Here is a 16,410-nt window from a genome sequence, read left to right on the forward strand (position 1 = left end):
ACAACAGCAGCAGCAGCAATACACAGAGCACATAAATGGATCATTGCATCATAGATCTGTAATGATGATTTAGTCCAAACATGAACAGGTAATATCAAGGTGAGAGGACAGCAAAGTTTTGAACAATTTATGTTATTGAAAATGAACAGGTGTTATTCCAGTCAGCTTTAAACTGAAAATGATTTTTTGGCAACTGATTTGGATACTTTTGGAAAAAAGTATAACCATTTGCAAAATGTCTCAGTTGATGTTTGAAGTGAAAGGTATCATAAACTGTTTCAGAAACTATGGATAATAAAGAAAATTAAAAACTCAGGATTTCACAGCTAAGGGAATAGAAACTTACCAGAGAGGAGGTCTCCGTTGCTGTAGGCTTTCCCGCGGGCCTCCTCTCCTCCGTTTGGCACCGCAGACACCTGCTTGGCCGAGGTGCAGCCCATCTCAGCCACTCTGCTCACCCCCGAGCATCACAGGCCCACCTGGTGGAGAGAACACACATGGTGTCATTTTCAGAACTTACCTGACTGTTCTAAATGGTAAATGGCACATGTATATATTATATAGTTCGTTTATCCAAAGCGCTTTACAATGTGCATTACATTGACACATTCACACACCAACGATGGAGGAAACCATGCATGGGATAGCACTAACCTGCTCAACATGACAGGAGGGGTTCAGTGTCTTGCTCAAGGACACTTTGACACTGAGCCAGCCGGGATCGAACTGGGAACCTTCCTTTTCCCAAGCGGCCTCTCTATGTCCTGGGCCACTGCCACCCCATGTTATTATTTTCCTTTACCCATTTGATATAATTATATACTATATAGGCATCACTGATGATTAGTGCACTAGTCATCCCCACAATATCGTTGAATTTTTAGGTATTTCTATTTGGTCCAAAATGTATACCGCATTTATTTTACATAATTGTATTTAGTCCATATCGTCCTTAATCCATCCCTACATTGTTTTTGTTTTGCCAATGAACGAATCAAATGATCCGCTCGCCAGGGGGGAATCAGACCACCAATCACAACACACCATGGTGCCAGCTGCACCACCTCTGCACACAATAGGCTTTTCAAGCTCAATGCCAGCATGCCAACCTACAGTGTCAACAAAAACATGGATACCGGCTTCTTACAATTCACTGGTTCTCAACGTCAGGTATGGGGACCACCCAGGGCCCAGGGGTCCAAAATGACATTTAAGGGTCTTATGGGTCCATTTGGTTCCATCTGTACACTATCAGAGTTACAGACCCCGGGTCTGTACTAATTCTGTGAGAGTGTGACCCCTTAAGCACTTAGGATGTGGGGGTCCTATAGCAACAACAAAAAAGGGTATCGAATGGGGGTCTGTGACCAATGCATGTTAAATTGAGGGGGTCCTTGAATTTGAAATCTAAAGATACACTACTAATGCCTATTGTTGTTTTTCTGTGCCAGTCAGGGGATTAAAACGTGGCCTTGATGATCGCATCATTTTAAACTCGCAAATATGTGGTTTATTATTATAGGCTCTGATGTGTAGGCTGGTTGGGAAATGATCTAAGCACATTATATATGCACCAGTCCTGCCTGGGGCGAGCCGAGCGTGCAGCTGCCACTGTCAAACCCCGGAGTGTGACTTTAACTCCGAGAGAGTATACATGGAACCAAATCAACCAAATGGACCCGTAAAAGACTGAGGATTTGGACAGTGTGTGAGTCCAGCTGCAGATGTCAGCTGATCTCGGGGTCTCATAGTCATAATAATGATGATCTTTAAAATGTCGAAATAGCGTGGTGGTGCCTAAAAATATGTAGTGGTTTATTTCGTATTATTTTAGGTCTGGGTTGTTATATTTAAAAATAGGCTATAAGAAATTAGGAGCTTAAACAAATCTGCATCCATTTTATTGCAGCAAATATCAATCATCACGCCGTAATAAGAAAAGGAAAGGAAATAATGCATCTTGTAGTTTATAAATTAAGGTTATAACTGTGCTGATCCTATTATTCCTCACAAACAATCAAAATCGTGAAGAATGGGTCCAAATGCAGCCATTCCACGATCAAGCCGGGCCATGATATCATATAATAGACTGAAACAATAGAATCTTACAGCAAAATGTACAATAATGAGAATAATTACCATGTTGTACAGAATGTGTCCATATCAGTCTCTTTGGTGTCCTTTGTTAATTGTTGTTAATTGAAAAACGGCTTCAAAGAGACGCTAGACGAGCGTCCTTTCTGCATCTGTATCTATCAATTTACCACCCAGACATGAGCAATCGAACACCGACGATCTGTCTGCTCCATGGGGTCTGCTCCATATCTATGGTCTGCTCCATAATCTCTAGGTTAGCCTATATACTCCGTAGTACGACGGTGTCGCTGGCGAATTTTAGTTTGAACACAAGCAAACGATTAATAATAATAATAATAATAATAATAATAATAATAATAATAACAACAACAACAACAACAACAATAATAACAACAACAACAACAACAACAACAACAACAACAACAACATGAATAATATGAATAATAATAATAGCGTATTAAGTATTTATATTATTTATGTAAAACGAGTGGCCTAATATTTAATCATATTTATTAGTTTTTGCCATGATGACATTTTCGTTTCTGCAACAAAGCTGCAGTGTTAACCAACCAACCAACCAGTTACACCGGATCGCTCGGACGCAGACCAACCAAACAGACAGTTTTCAGTCGGACCGAATTCCGCAACGCACCCTTAACTTCCGGCTTCCGGGCCAGCTCATTCATTTCTGATGAAATGAACAACATTTCTTCAAGTTTTAACTTTTAAAAACATATTTTTAGTTACAGTTACATTAAAACACCAACATGGTTTTTCTTACAATGATCGCCCGTGTGGCGGACGGCCTGGCGCTGGCTGCATCCATGCAAGAGGATGAACAGGTATTATTGAATAAATAATGCTTGTAATGTTATTGTGATCCAGCTAATGTTTGACTTTTTTTTCTTGTGTCCTCGATTTGTAGTACAAATTAAACCGTGTACCATGTACCTTTATGTAATTAAACCGTCTGTTGATACTTTCAAGTATATAAATTATAATATTATTTGACAAACTACTTAAAGTTGCAGTTGTTTTGTCAGAAAGTGTGGCTCTACTTATGTATCTATTTTCTGTGTTGATTTAGCAGTGTTACACCACCACATAGAGTACATTACAACCACTGCAAACACACCCGGTTTTCTGTGTAATGATGTGTACATTCTGACATTAAAAATGTCAGAATCGATAAATACATCTATGAGAGTCTACATTTTAGGCTAGTGTAATGAATAATGAATATATAATATTATTTGAACATATTTTTCAACATTAGAACCTCAACTTAGACCCCAGACACCAAGGAATACTGTAAACAGTTGGGTAAATTCAGAGGATAAATTTCCAAATTATGCAATTATACCCGAATGGATTTGGACCAAATTATTGTGAGCTTGGGCTATTTTCATTATTTGTATATGATGGCACCATTGTATGACAAAATAGGGTGTGAGTGGTGGATTTAGTTGATTATAAACAAATTTATTTTGTGCTGTGTGTTGTATATAATATCTTTTTAATTATCTAGAGAAATACGTTTCTCAATTATGTGATACAGTTAGCTTGCTCATCCTCTCCCACCCACTCCCCCCCAATTTTTTTCTGGACAAGCATATTAAGAGTACAGTACAGTGACTTGAAACAGGGGTCAGAAGTAAACAGCAGTACGGGCAGTGTTAGTAGCATGAACAGGTTGTTTTGAGGTGTGAATACAGGAGGGGCACGGTGGCACAGTCGGTAGTGCTGTCGCCTCACAGCTAGAAGGTCCTGGGTAATTTGGGCACTGGGGGTGTGTTCCCTCCTCCGCGTCATCAGTGCCCATACCCTAGGTGGGGTTGGCGAAAGGGCCTTTCTGTGTGGAGTTTGCATGTTCTCCCCGTGTCCCCTAGGGTAGATACCCTCACAAAAACATGCCGTAATCCTGGTCTCTAAACTACCTCCCCCTGGCCAGCCGGGGCGCCTGATGGAGGGGAAAGGAACTTGTTGGAATAACGTGTTCCTTCCACGCGATGTCCAGCCGGGGAAACTCTCCCCTGTCAGGTGAAAAGAAGCAGCTTGGACTCCTCATGCATAGAAGGAAGCATGAGGTCAGTCCGCTGCCCCCCCAGGTTGGCAGAGGAAGTGTAGCGCCCAGGATTACATTAGATAATTGACACTGGGTGAAAAAATGGGTTACAAAATTGTGGGATAAAACATTATCCCACAAGTCCTGAAGCAGCCAGGGGAGGTCACAGATCTTATAGAAAGAGGAAGATTGTTCCAGTCAAATGGAGCTTTGTAATGGAATGATCTACGTCCGATAGAAACATCGCTAAATAACTGGATAGTTGCAGACCTTTGAGACAGAACTAGAATGATTGCCCAATGAAAGGAAACACTGCTGCATCACTATGGCTGCAATCGATTATTTTTAATACTTGATTATTTTACTCAATTACTGATTATCAATACTTTTTTGATAGTTGATTAAATCGATTTGTTGCACCCTACCCCATGGCTAATAATGTGTCCATGTTGGTTCAGTCAGGCAGAGACCTGCAGCAGTACCAGACTCGAGACTAATAATGTGTCCATGTTGGTTCAGTCAGGCAGAGACCTGCAGCAGTACCAGACTCGAGACTAATAATGTGTCCATGTTGGTTCAGTCAGGCAGAGACCTGCAGCAGTACCAGACTCAAGCCAAACAGCTGTTCCGTAAACTCAACGAGCAGAGTCCCAGCCGCTGCACGCTGGAGGCTCGTGGACACATGGCCTTTCAGTAAGTCAACACTATACTAGGCTAGCACTTTTCAGTAAGTCAACACTAGGCTAGCATAACCACACTAGGATATCTTGGCTTCAACACTAGGCTAGCACAACCACACTAGGATATCTTGGCTTCAACACTAGGCTAGCACAACCACACTAGGATATCTTGGCTTCAACACTAGGCTAGCACAACCACACTAGGATATCTTGGCTTTCAGTAAGTCAACACTATACTAGCACAACCACACTGGAATATCATTGCCGTCTGGCAAAAACCTCCATATTTCAATTATATGAATTGCCCTGCTTCATCATACCATTGTAAAGATGAAATAGTCAGAATTTCCATTATTTTGACAGTTTTAGAAAATATTATTTTTAAATAATAATTGAAACGTAGAAAATGGGATATTTATCTGCAACCCATAAAAATGGGTCCCGAGACTCCCGAGCCATTGTTTGGTAACCACTGGTATACAGTATGTTTATGCTATCTACTGTAAATATTGAAACTATAAGATACCAGGTAAACAATGAACCTATAATCTGTCTAAATAACATGGTATCTAAGCACATTCTTAGTAGAGACAAAACGGACCAAAAAAACAATTGCATGTACCCAATGTAATGCCTTTTGGAGTCGCTCATACTGCTATTACACACCAGAGTTGTTGTTTTTTCAGTTGTACTTTGTTTTCAGTTATTTGATAGAAAATGGGGTGTGCTACCTGACCTTATGTGAAGCAACATTTCCTAAGAAAATGGCCTTCGGATACCTGGAGGAGCTTCAAACTGAGTTCCACGACCAGTATGGAAGGAGAGTGCCTACAGTATCACGTCCATACTCCTTCATTGAGTTTGGTAAGATATATTGTCCATTTTAGTTATGGGCATTAAAAATATATATTCATTCTAATGTCACAACACGGAGAGGAAGCACTTAATGGACACTTAAGCATTTCAGTATCAGTGTGTTTACTGTAGTGTATACAACCTCAAACTGGACAGACTGTAAATAGCACAGACTTTGAGCAAGCGTCACACATGTGTTCTAGATACATACATTCAGAAGACAAAGAAGGCGTACATCGACAGCAGGACCAGGAAGAACTTTGGCAGCATCAACACAGAGCTACAGGACGTCCAGAGAATCATGGTGGCCAACATAGAGGAGGTTCTGCAACGTGGGGAGGCTCTGTCTGGTTAGTGACCGAAAGACTGAAGGAGTCACCTACGGTTCCATTTGGTTTGATTTGTACGCTGTCTGAGTTACAGACCTTTACAGTGACAAAGTAACAGGCGTCATGAAGCCACAAACTGACGGCTGACACTTGAAGTGTCAATCAATGTATGTTTTTGTTTTGCAAACTTGATTGAGGTCTATGACAGATTGCCATTTTCTAGTAATTTCCAAGTTACAGTTGTGTGCAGGACAATTTCATTCTTCAAGTTACCTTTTTGTTCTAAACCTTCTCTAAATGAACATCACCAGGTGTGCAAAGGTCAGCATTACATCAGACTAGGCCATGGAGACCAGGATTTTTAGAGAGCCCACATCAGAGAAATCCTTAACATAAAATTACCCAGTCTCAACAGCCCCTCCTTAGCATTAGGATAAACCATGGTAGCTATTTTAATATTTGTTTGCATTGCTATACTGTACATAGAGTATATGGCATTATATATATGCTTGTGTATTTCCCTCAGCCTTGGACACAAAAGCCAGCAACCTGACCAGCCTATCAAAGAAGTACCGGAGCGATGCCAAGTACCTCAACATGCGATCTACTTACGCCAAGGTGGCTGCCGGCGCCGTCTTCATCATCACACTCATCGTCTATGTGCGTTTCTGGTGGCTCTGATGGACTTGGGTGGGGGAAAACTGAAGAGGGGGTTAATGCTTTGACCTACCATTTGAAACCAAACATCCATACATACTCCTGTTCCTGCTAACTTTGTTACCCAGCAAGCCCACAGTTCCTAAATGGGTGCCTTAAAGAGGGACATAAATGTAGTTTGTCTGTTATGAGTATGTATTAGGGATGCATGATATTGACATTTGGGCTGATATTTGATTAATTGCATGGTCAAATTAAGTTTTCTGTTATGCAGTAACTAATTCTGGATGAAGATGCAGATCCTAAAAACGGTGCATTACCTCATTTATTTGGCCTACTGATCCACATATTGTTTCAAACTACTTCTAAATGTAGTGTTTTACAACCCGTTTTAATTTTGAAATCTTCCCTGTGAATCTGCAACATACAAGGCTTTTTCAGCTTCACATTCAAAACAAATATTGTCTAAAACAGCTATATTATTTTGATATGGTTCCATACCGTGATTTCATTTTGAAGGCCGATATCTATAGATTACAGTAATCGTGCATCCCTAATTAGTACTCTTCTCCAGCAGCGAGTTGCATAGTATATACTGAGCCACTGCTCTATGACTGGATTTACCTGTATGTGAAAACAGACACTGCAACATTTTGATGTGCAGTGTTGTTATGGTAGCATAGTTCCATTTCTTAGAAAAGTGAGGGGAGAGGGTTTGAGAAATTCTCATGTGTTTACACTGTGGTATAAGGGTTTCTGTCATAAGTTTCCTAGTGAAGGGAAATCCATCTATCCATGTGCAATTGTCTTAAGTGTTCGTCTTACCCTGTCGTTGCAAAATGTTTACAATTGTAAGACATTTGTTAACAAAATTATATATTTACCAATTTCTGTTTTGATGTGCATATTTTATCGACTTTTATGAAAGTGTTTGATCACTGATGCATAAATGACGCAAGGCTGCTCTCAGGGCTTAAAGTTCTCAGTCCTGGAGACTGATTTCAGTCCTGAGGATCTCATAGGGGTAATTTAATGAGATCAGTGCAGATTTTCAAAAAAAACATTTTCAGTCTTGGGATTGTTTTTGGCTTTAAGCCCTCAGTGCTCTATAGACCAATCCATCCACGGAGGGGTACCCTGTAGGCCAGCTGTAAGTAATCAATACTGTGATGTAGTTTGAAGATGTAGGTTTTGGCTTTAAGCCCTCAGTGCTCTATAGACCAATCCATCCACGGAGGGGTACCCTGTAGGCCAGCTGTAAGTAATCAATACTGTGATGTCAAACTGCAGTTGTGACACCGCAGCATTTATTGCATACAGCTGGCCTACAGGGCACCTCCGTGGATTCGTCTATAGACTACACAGTAGAATTGTGGCTGCAAAGGGCTACCTGTGAAACTTTCTTAGGCCTGATTTATACTTAGTTGCGTGCTGGTTTCGTGCTCACTAAATGGCAGGTTGTGAGCTTGTATAATGTATATCTTCTGTTATGGCATGCCAACACTAGCGTGTAACTAAGTATGAATCAGGCTGTAGTGTCTATTTTCCCCTATCCTCGGTGAACACCTCTGGTAGTGAAATGCAAGAAGACATTTTCCCCAGGAACTGCGTACACCATTGTGAGGGGATCAACAAAGGGGACTGAACACCCTGGGAAATTCCACGAGGGTACAGCTAGATACCGATTCCTAGATTGTTTACTTTCATTACAATAAACATACTGGCCTGTGGATAAGAACTCGAGCATCCTACAAGTCTACAAGGAGTTGACATCATCTAGAGCTCCCACCCATTTCAAGAATTTATACAAACCACACTTCAGCATGGATTCAAACTCATTCCTCATAGCACAACACTGTTGGCAGCCTCTTCAACAATGACATAAATTCATACACTGCAAATCAACACTTGTGACGTTGCCATATAGCTTTCACCAGAAAGGAAAACAATGAAAACGGCATCTTCAATCATGACTCCCTGGCACTGCAGACATCAGACTCTTTATTAAACCATTCTCACCGGTACACCCATAAAAAAAATAAACATCTGAAATGCCAAATATTCACTCACGGTTTCTTTCCACAAAACCTTTTCAATGATGCTGGTCCCAGACTAGTTTGGATGGCATCAAAACATAGGTGGCTTTTAACCCCTTCAATCTGGGAAAGCACCTGTAATTTTAGATTTGAGCTAAATCAACAGTTTTTCAGAAAACGTTTTAAGATTTAGAACAGTGGTTCTCAAAAATTGTGGTGCGCTGTAAGATGGTATAGACTAGAGGGTATGCGCGTGACATCATAACTGGAAGTTATGCGGGAACACGTACTGAGTGGCAAAAAATAAACTACTTTCTGGCCTTGACAGCCCATACATCAAAACAGTCCTAGTCCTAAATCTTATTTGATTGCATTAAGCAACGTTAAACAATGTTAAACTCACTTTTCCACTCGATTTGCCAATTACTTTATGCATGCGCATACCCTCTATATCTGCCAGTTTTTTATATTGTTCTTTTTATTATAATTATCCTCATCTGGGGGGTCCCCAAGCACAAAACATTTTCAGATGGATGGTGGGGGGGGTGGTTTGAGAACCATTTGTAGAATTTGCCTCAGGTCTTAATGGCTCTGGAAATGTGGTCACTGTTCAGGAGATGGAACTGTCCTCGGCCAGACGGCAGGCTGTGGTTGCTTGTTAAGGCAGCGTTAAATCCTACTGATGTGTTTCTTCCAAAAGTTATATATGTTCAGTCTAAATAGGGCTGAAGAGTCCTTTGTCCATGTGGAATTTCAAATAGTAATTGCAGAAGTTGGAGTGCAGTTCTCTGTCAATTCCTCTGCTGAATTTTCCCAGTTGACACAGAGTTCAAACCTGCGATGCTCTGGTCCACTTCTTCAACATTCAAAGCACCTCTTCCCCTGAACTCCTGTCCTCCTCCTCAGGGGTGATGGAGGGAACATAGTACCATGATGATGACACAACTACACCACCAGGTCAAAGTCATCCCTCTGTAAAGCAAAAACATAACGCTTTTGAAGTCACTATTATTAACCAAATGGCTTTTCTAGATTTAGAAACTGTGGGAGCACCGCTGGCCTAGTGGTTAAGGCACATATAGGCTCCGAAGCAGCCTGACGGCGTGGCACAGGTTCAATTCCCGAGCCCGATGGCATTTGCTGCATATTGCTCCCTGTCTCTCTCTCTCTACTGTGTACTATCAAAGGCAGAAAAGCCCCAAAATATCCTGGAAAAAGAAAATGTTTAGAAAATGTGGACACATGGGCACCACCATCAATCTTAAAAAACTACTGATTCATTGAACCACTGTCAACATCCCGTTGCGACACGTTGTGAGCTTGTAATCTTCTATTTTTTCTTAAGAGGGCTTAACTGGTTAACAAGATGTCAAATACTTTGAAACAAATTCTACAAAACGGTTCCAACTGTAGAATGAAACGGCATCAACTCCAGAATTACTGATATAGGATATCAGTAATTCTGGAGTTGATGCAGTTTCATCCTTGATACAGATCCAGAAAAGGAACTACAGTATAGGCAAAGTAAATACAATCTATTGTGCACATATTTAGCCGAGAGTCAGAGTCCTTAACGATGAGAGCTATGGAGCAGTTGATTAATATCATATGCACTGGGGTAATTTGGCCGTGACGATTGCAATCCCACACTTTGAAAAGATTCTGATGAAAGCTTAAAGGAATCCATTTGTCACAGTTTAAGAATTACAGTGGTTGGCTGCATCTTGGGGTCTCTACATATTTCCCACTGAACCACTGCAAGCCAACATCGATATACGGTATACAAATATGTGGCTACTATAAGATATAAACAGATTTGTGTTTTCAGTCCTCCCCTGCATACAAAGGCTACTTACCTCTTCATTGTAATTCATGACGTGCAGTTTGATCTTGGAGGAGTCCACCCACGTCACAAAGTCTTCCATATTTCTGAGAAAGAATTACAAACCAATATGTTCAATAGCTCAAAGGGTCCAAACATGCTTGTAATTTTAAAACCAGACCACAGCAAGCAGTAGTAGGGTTCCAACAATTGATTATTATATGGATTACATTTTTGATTAATCGAGGAGCATATATATATATATATATATATATATTATTAATGTTTTCTTATATAAAAATTGTAATATATACACGTGAAAAAGTTCATTTTTCCCCCTAATATAATTCAAAAAGTGAAACTTTCATATATTCTCAATTCATTGTGCATAAAGTGAAGTATTTAAAACCTTTTTTTGTTTTAATCTGATGATTATGGCGTACAGCTCATGAAAATCAAAAAATCTTATCAACAAATTAGAATATTTTACGAGACCACTAAAGAAAATGATTTTTTTAAACGAGAAATGTCGACCATCTGAAAAGTATATTAATGTATGCAGTCAATACTTGGTCTGGACTACTTTTGAACAAATTATTGCATCAATGTGGCGTGGCATGGAGGTGATCAGCCTTTGTCACTGTTGAGGTGTTATGGAAGCCCAGGTAAATGGATTTGTATTGTTGAGTCTCACACATTCCTCTTGACAATACAACTAGATTCTCTGTGGGGTTCAGGTCAGGCCAGTTCACTGGTCAGTTAAGCACAGTAATACCATGGTCATTACACCAGTTACTAGTAGTTTTGTCACTGTGGGCAGGTGCCAAATCTAGCTGGAAAGGAAAATTAGAATCTCCATGAAGCTTGTCAACATACAATGTACTCTAAAAAGATGGCTGTGTTGAAACCATTGTTAAGTTTTCACTGTCAGTGGATCAACACCAGCAGATAACATGTCCAGAGTCTCAAAACAACCATCTATTATGATATTTTACAGGACTGTGCACTGTGCCTCCGTACATTGAAAAGCTTTATGTTGATGCTGATCTTCCTTTTCAGGAAGCACCTGACACCTGCCCACAGAGCCAAAACTACTAGTAATTGGTGTACTGACCATGGTATTACTGTGCTTAACTGACCAGCCATCTGGCCTGAACTGAACCCCACAGAGAATCGAGGTTGTATTGTCAAGAGGAAGGTGTGAGACATGAGACTCAACAATACAAATTACAGCTGTTATCAAACAAACCTGGGCTTCCATAACACCTCAACAGTGCCACAGGCTGATCACCTCCATGCCACGCCCCAATGACGAAATCATTTGTTCAAAAGTAGCCCAGACCAAGTATTGACTGCATACATTAATACTTTTCAGATGGTCGACATGTCTCGTTTAAAAAATCTTTTTTTTGGTGTGGTCTCGTAAAATATTCTAATTGGTTGAGATAGGATTTTTTTATTTTCATGAGCTGTACGCCATAATCATCAAGATTAAAACAAAAAAAGGTTTTAAATACTTTCAATTTTTGAATTATATTACGGAAGAAAATGAACTTTTACACAATATTCTAATTCATTGAGATGGACCTGTATATATCTATATTATATCAAAGAATATATTAACCACCGGTGTTATTTTACTTTGTAGCACAACTGTGCCGTGCAAATAGCAGATCAAAACACTTCACAAGCTTGTAGATCAGTTGTTTTGTTGCTAGAAAGACATGCCCAAACTAGGGATCACTTTTTAAATGAAATGGAGTTTGATTAACTGTTGCACCTCTAAACAGTAGTAGCACCAACCTTGTGACTAGGAACGCTGGGTCTGTAACAATCTCTGGCCCCACACGCACATCTGACATGGAATCAAGGACACTTCTACCAAAACAATTCCCCCTCAAACACAGACAATAACTAACATGGTAATATTATAGAAGATGAACAACATTCCAGAAAAGCAAAATATGCACATTACACTAAATAATGTGACTGTAGCATGGATTAAAGAAAGCTAAATAAAATCTCAACGTCAACGACTAAATATTTTTGTCAGGACAAGTTGTAATCTGCCATTTGTGAAACAGCATAAAATGACACACACACACACACACACACACACACACACACACACACACACACACACACACACACACACACACACACACACACACACACACACACACACACACACACACACACACACACACACACACACACACACACACACACACACACACACACACACACACACACACACACACACACACGAGAACACTTTTTCCTAAACAATTAGCACAATATAAGTAAAATGATTATGTTTTAGTAATATTGTTCCTGCTATTGTACTGCTAACCACGTGAAGAAATAAGATTGAGGCGTTAACCTTTGCTTTTATGAAATATCTGAGACATTAGGGTTAGGAGAACTTTAATCCATGCTGCAGTGAAGGATACGTCCCTGTTCGATGAAGGTGACGGCTGTCTTCAGGTTCTGAGCCATACGCAGAGTCAACATGATGACTGGCAGCCTTCGTCTGGGGGTCGCATGGTTTAAGACACACAAAGATCATGGAGAAAAAGGTGTGGCGGTGATGAGAACAGGGCTGTCCTTGAATTAAGGCAGTCTCAATTTGTCGACAAATGGATTTGTTTATTTAACCGACAGATCTGTCCATTTGTGTTTGCTTGCTGCATACACTTATGCAGAGACCAAGCTTTTCGGGTTGGTGAGATAGAGAACTGAACATGCGATTGCACAATGGTACTATGGTACATTGCTGCACTCCTCTTTATTTCTCTCTGGGAAATTGTATTGAAGTATAGATCCCGTTTATGACAAACACACGTAACAATTAGACAGGAAGAGATGTCTTATTTTTTTTACCTGCAGAATGTGGAAGCTGTGACTTTCTCTGTGAGAGACAGGTTCTGTTTGGTGGGGATCAGACCCATACAGTACCTGGAAGAGGAAACAATCATGTTGGTTTTAATCTCAGCATTATTTCATATACAACAAAGCAACATGAAGCAGTCATTAATTATCCTTTTAACCCAAGTGTTTTACTGTACCTCTCGTGTAGTTTACATTTTTGACTAATAAAGTATTCAATCAATACTTTATTAGCAAACTCCACACAGAAAGGCCAATTCGCCAAAGGGCCTTTCTGTGTGGAGTTTGCATGTTCTCCCCATGCCCCCTAGGGTAGGTACCCTCACAAAAAACATGCAGTAATCCTGGTCTCTAAACTACCTCCCCTGGCCAGCCGGGGCGCCTGATGGAGGGGAAGGGAACTGGTTGGAATAACGTGTTCCTTCCACGCGCTACGTCCGGCCGGGGAAACTCTCCCCTGTCAAGTGAAAAGAAGCAGCTTGGACTCCTCATGCATATAAGGAAGCATGAGGTCAGTCCGCTGCCACCCCAGGTTGGCAGAGGAAGTGTAGCGCCCAGGATTACATTAGATAATTGACACTGGGTGAAAAAATGGATTGCAAAATCATGGGATAAAAATTATAAGCAAAAAGTAATGAGCTGATATTTTATTAACTATAGCATTAGAATTGTCATCATATAACTGACGAAACAAAACAACAACATGGATGAAATGTAATGTAAAAAATATAACAAGCACCTAAAAGCTTGCTTTTTATTTTAACAGAGGTGTACTGTTTCTACTTTAATTTAGGAGATATGCAGACTGCAAAAGAGGAGGATATTTTGTATGGTTATGATTAATTTATATAACTACAATTCACACCTTAGACGTTTCGGAGACGCTCTCATGCAAAGTGACTTACAAGTGCAAGACTGGAATAAGGTTTGTGGTGTGGTTCGCTAGGCTAGGACACTGTGTCTGCCATTCAGAGCCAGACAATCTAGGATGCAACACTCACAGTTTCTCCAGGAGCTGAGAGGTGCTCTGAGCTCTGAAACCATCTCTTTCATCCAGGTCACGGATCTTCTGGGCGAGGTCTCTGATGTTACGACTCAGTTTATTGTACCTAAGGCCATGGATAGAAAGTACAAGACATCCCACAATGTTACTGCCACTGTCAAGTGTCAACCTCATTTTCTAATATCCATTTTACTAGTAGTGTGTCCTGCAATAATATTAACATTACCAAACACTTAATGGGTATTCACTTTTCTACTCTGGCTTTTGTATGCACCCCAGACAGTTAGGTTGCTTGATTCAATATTTAGATATGTGAATATTAATTAGATCAGACATGCCCCCTCCTATTTAAACCTACTGAACTCGAAACCCATTTAAAACACACGTCTCTGGTTCTGGTAACTAAAATTGTCCATCTAACCCACCTTTCACCAGCTATAACATTAAAATGATGATTGACACCTTCACGTATTACCAATAATGAGTGCTTTCACGTTTGGTAGTCTACTGTAATGCACTTTTACTCAAATACATTTTTGCTTTTTGAACTTGTTTTATTGCCATTATAAGATCATTTACAGGCTATTTGTTTCATATTACAAGACATGTTCATTTTCTCTCAGTTATTTTCTCTCAGGTGACATTACACTCTAAAGAAGCATACATGCACACACATATACATACATTTGTATACACATGTATAAATACAATACATTTTTTAATGCAGGACTTGTACTGGTGACAATCCTTTTAACATTATTTTGTATAACCGGGGAGCCACAGGCCCAAAAGCTCAAGGAATATAACCTGTGATGTGATCATGACATACTTTTTATTTGTGTTTTATCTATTAATTTGGTCATTAAGGTACACAGAATGAGAGGTCTGCTCTGCCGGAAAATACGCAAAAACAAGTTAGGGCCATTTTTGTATACTACACCGGCATAGACAACCAATATAAGGCAAAAATGTCCAATTTCATCATGAGCATGTGACATGTCAAACTAGGGTGTTTTCATGATTCTGAATCCATTCCAAGCATTCGTTTTGCAAGAAAAACACTCCTTTAGGGCTATGGCCCTAAATTTGGCCATAGCCACTTGCAAAGCTAATGCTTGGAATGGATTCAGAATCACCCCCCTGTCTGTCACATGATCATGATGAAATTTGGAAAAAAAATTGTCTTAAATACACAGGTCCTCTCAAATTTTGGATGACTGGCTCCCCGGCTAGTATAAATCTGTGACACTGTCCGTGCCTCTATTTGCAAACTCTAAAGTGTTCAATCAATAAAACGAAGTAGTTCTTCCACCGCACAGAATGAGTAGTCCAGGAAGACAAACAGGCAGGCAAGCAGACAGACAGACAGAATGAGTAGTCCAGGAAGACAGACAGGCAGGCAAGCAGACAGACAGACAAAATGAGTAGTCCAGGAAGGCAGACAGGCAGGCAAGCAGACAGACAGAATGAGTAGTCCAGGAAGACAGACAGGCAGGCAAGCAGACAGACAGAATGAGTAGTCCAGGAAGACAGACAGGCAGGCAAGCAGACAGACAGAATGAGTAGTCCAGGAAGACAGGCAGGCAGGCAGGCAGAATGAGTAGTCCAGGAAGACAAACAGACAGACAGACAGACAGAGAATGAGTGTCCATACAGACAGACAGACAGGACAGACATGTTGCTTCTTACTTGGTGTAGTCCTCTCTCTTCTCTATGTGATACCTTCTCAACACTTTGACCTCATGTAGGTTGTTGTCTACCTCCCAGTTGATGAAGTCCACCTTTTTCAAGAGCTTCTGCTCGTGGTATTTCAATTTGCGCACCATTTTCACTACCGTGAATTACTGTAAACTAATTAAATAACTATAAATGTATGGATGTTCCTCTAGTCTCGTGTGTGTTGTCCGTCCTACAGGAGGAAACACCGGAAACACGTGTGTATTTTTTCCGTTGATTCTTCGACATCGCTACATATCG

The 16,410-nt window shown here is 40.3% G+C and overlaps 3 protein-coding genes across 4 annotated transcripts in view; 1 reads left to right on the forward strand and 2 right to left on the reverse strand.

Moving 5' to 3' along the window:
* Window positions 1-2,278, reverse strand: part of LOC306942962 (uncharacterized protein C1orf21 homolog) — a 7,416-nt gene extending 5,138 nt beyond the window's left edge. For both annotated transcript variants that reach the window (XM_079529159.1, XM_079529158.1), the window contains exons 1-2: window positions 2,140-2,278; window positions 347-479 (exon numbers count right to left, since the gene is read on the reverse strand). In XM_079529159.1, the coding sequence (XP_079385285.1) occupies window positions 347-440 (94 nt within the window). In that variant the 5' untranslated portion in view covers window positions 441-479; window positions 2,140-2,278. The remainder of the gene's footprint in view (window positions 1-346; window positions 480-2,139) is intronic.
* Window positions 2,279-2,697: 419 nt separating this feature from the next.
* sec22ba (SEC22 homolog B, vesicle trafficking protein a) lies at window positions 2,698-7,572 on the forward strand. Its single transcript, XM_079529155.1, has 5 exons — window positions 2,698-2,939; window positions 4,743-4,855; window positions 5,546-5,706; window positions 5,901-6,047; window positions 6,553-7,572. Exons 1-5 carry the CDS (start codon window positions 2,865-2,867, stop codon window positions 6,705-6,707), a joined length of 651 nt encoding a protein of 216 aa, XP_079385281.1. The 5' UTR covers window positions 2,698-2,864; the 3' UTR covers window positions 6,708-7,572.
* Window positions 7,573-8,667: 1,095 nt separating this feature from the next.
* On the reverse strand, window positions 8,668-16,405 carry imp3 (IMP U3 small nucleolar ribonucleoprotein 3). The gene is made up of 7 exons (XM_079529156.1): window positions 16,123-16,405; window positions 14,432-14,539; window positions 13,425-13,499; window positions 12,995-13,074; window positions 12,345-12,396; window positions 10,576-10,648; window positions 8,668-9,691 (listed from the first exon to the last, which is right to left on the reverse strand). Exons 1-7 carry the CDS (start codon window positions 16,257-16,259, stop codon window positions 9,665-9,667), a joined length of 552 nt encoding a protein of 183 aa, XP_079385282.1. The 5' UTR covers window positions 16,260-16,405; the 3' UTR covers window positions 8,668-9,664.
* Between the last annotated feature and the right edge of the window lie 5 nt (window positions 16,406-16,410).

This window comes from Electrona antarctica, assembly GCF_951216825.1.
Source record: "Electrona antarctica genome assembly, chromosome: 19".
Classification (NCBI taxonomy): Eukaryota; Metazoa; Chordata; class Actinopteri; order Myctophiformes; family Myctophidae; genus Electrona; species Electrona antarctica.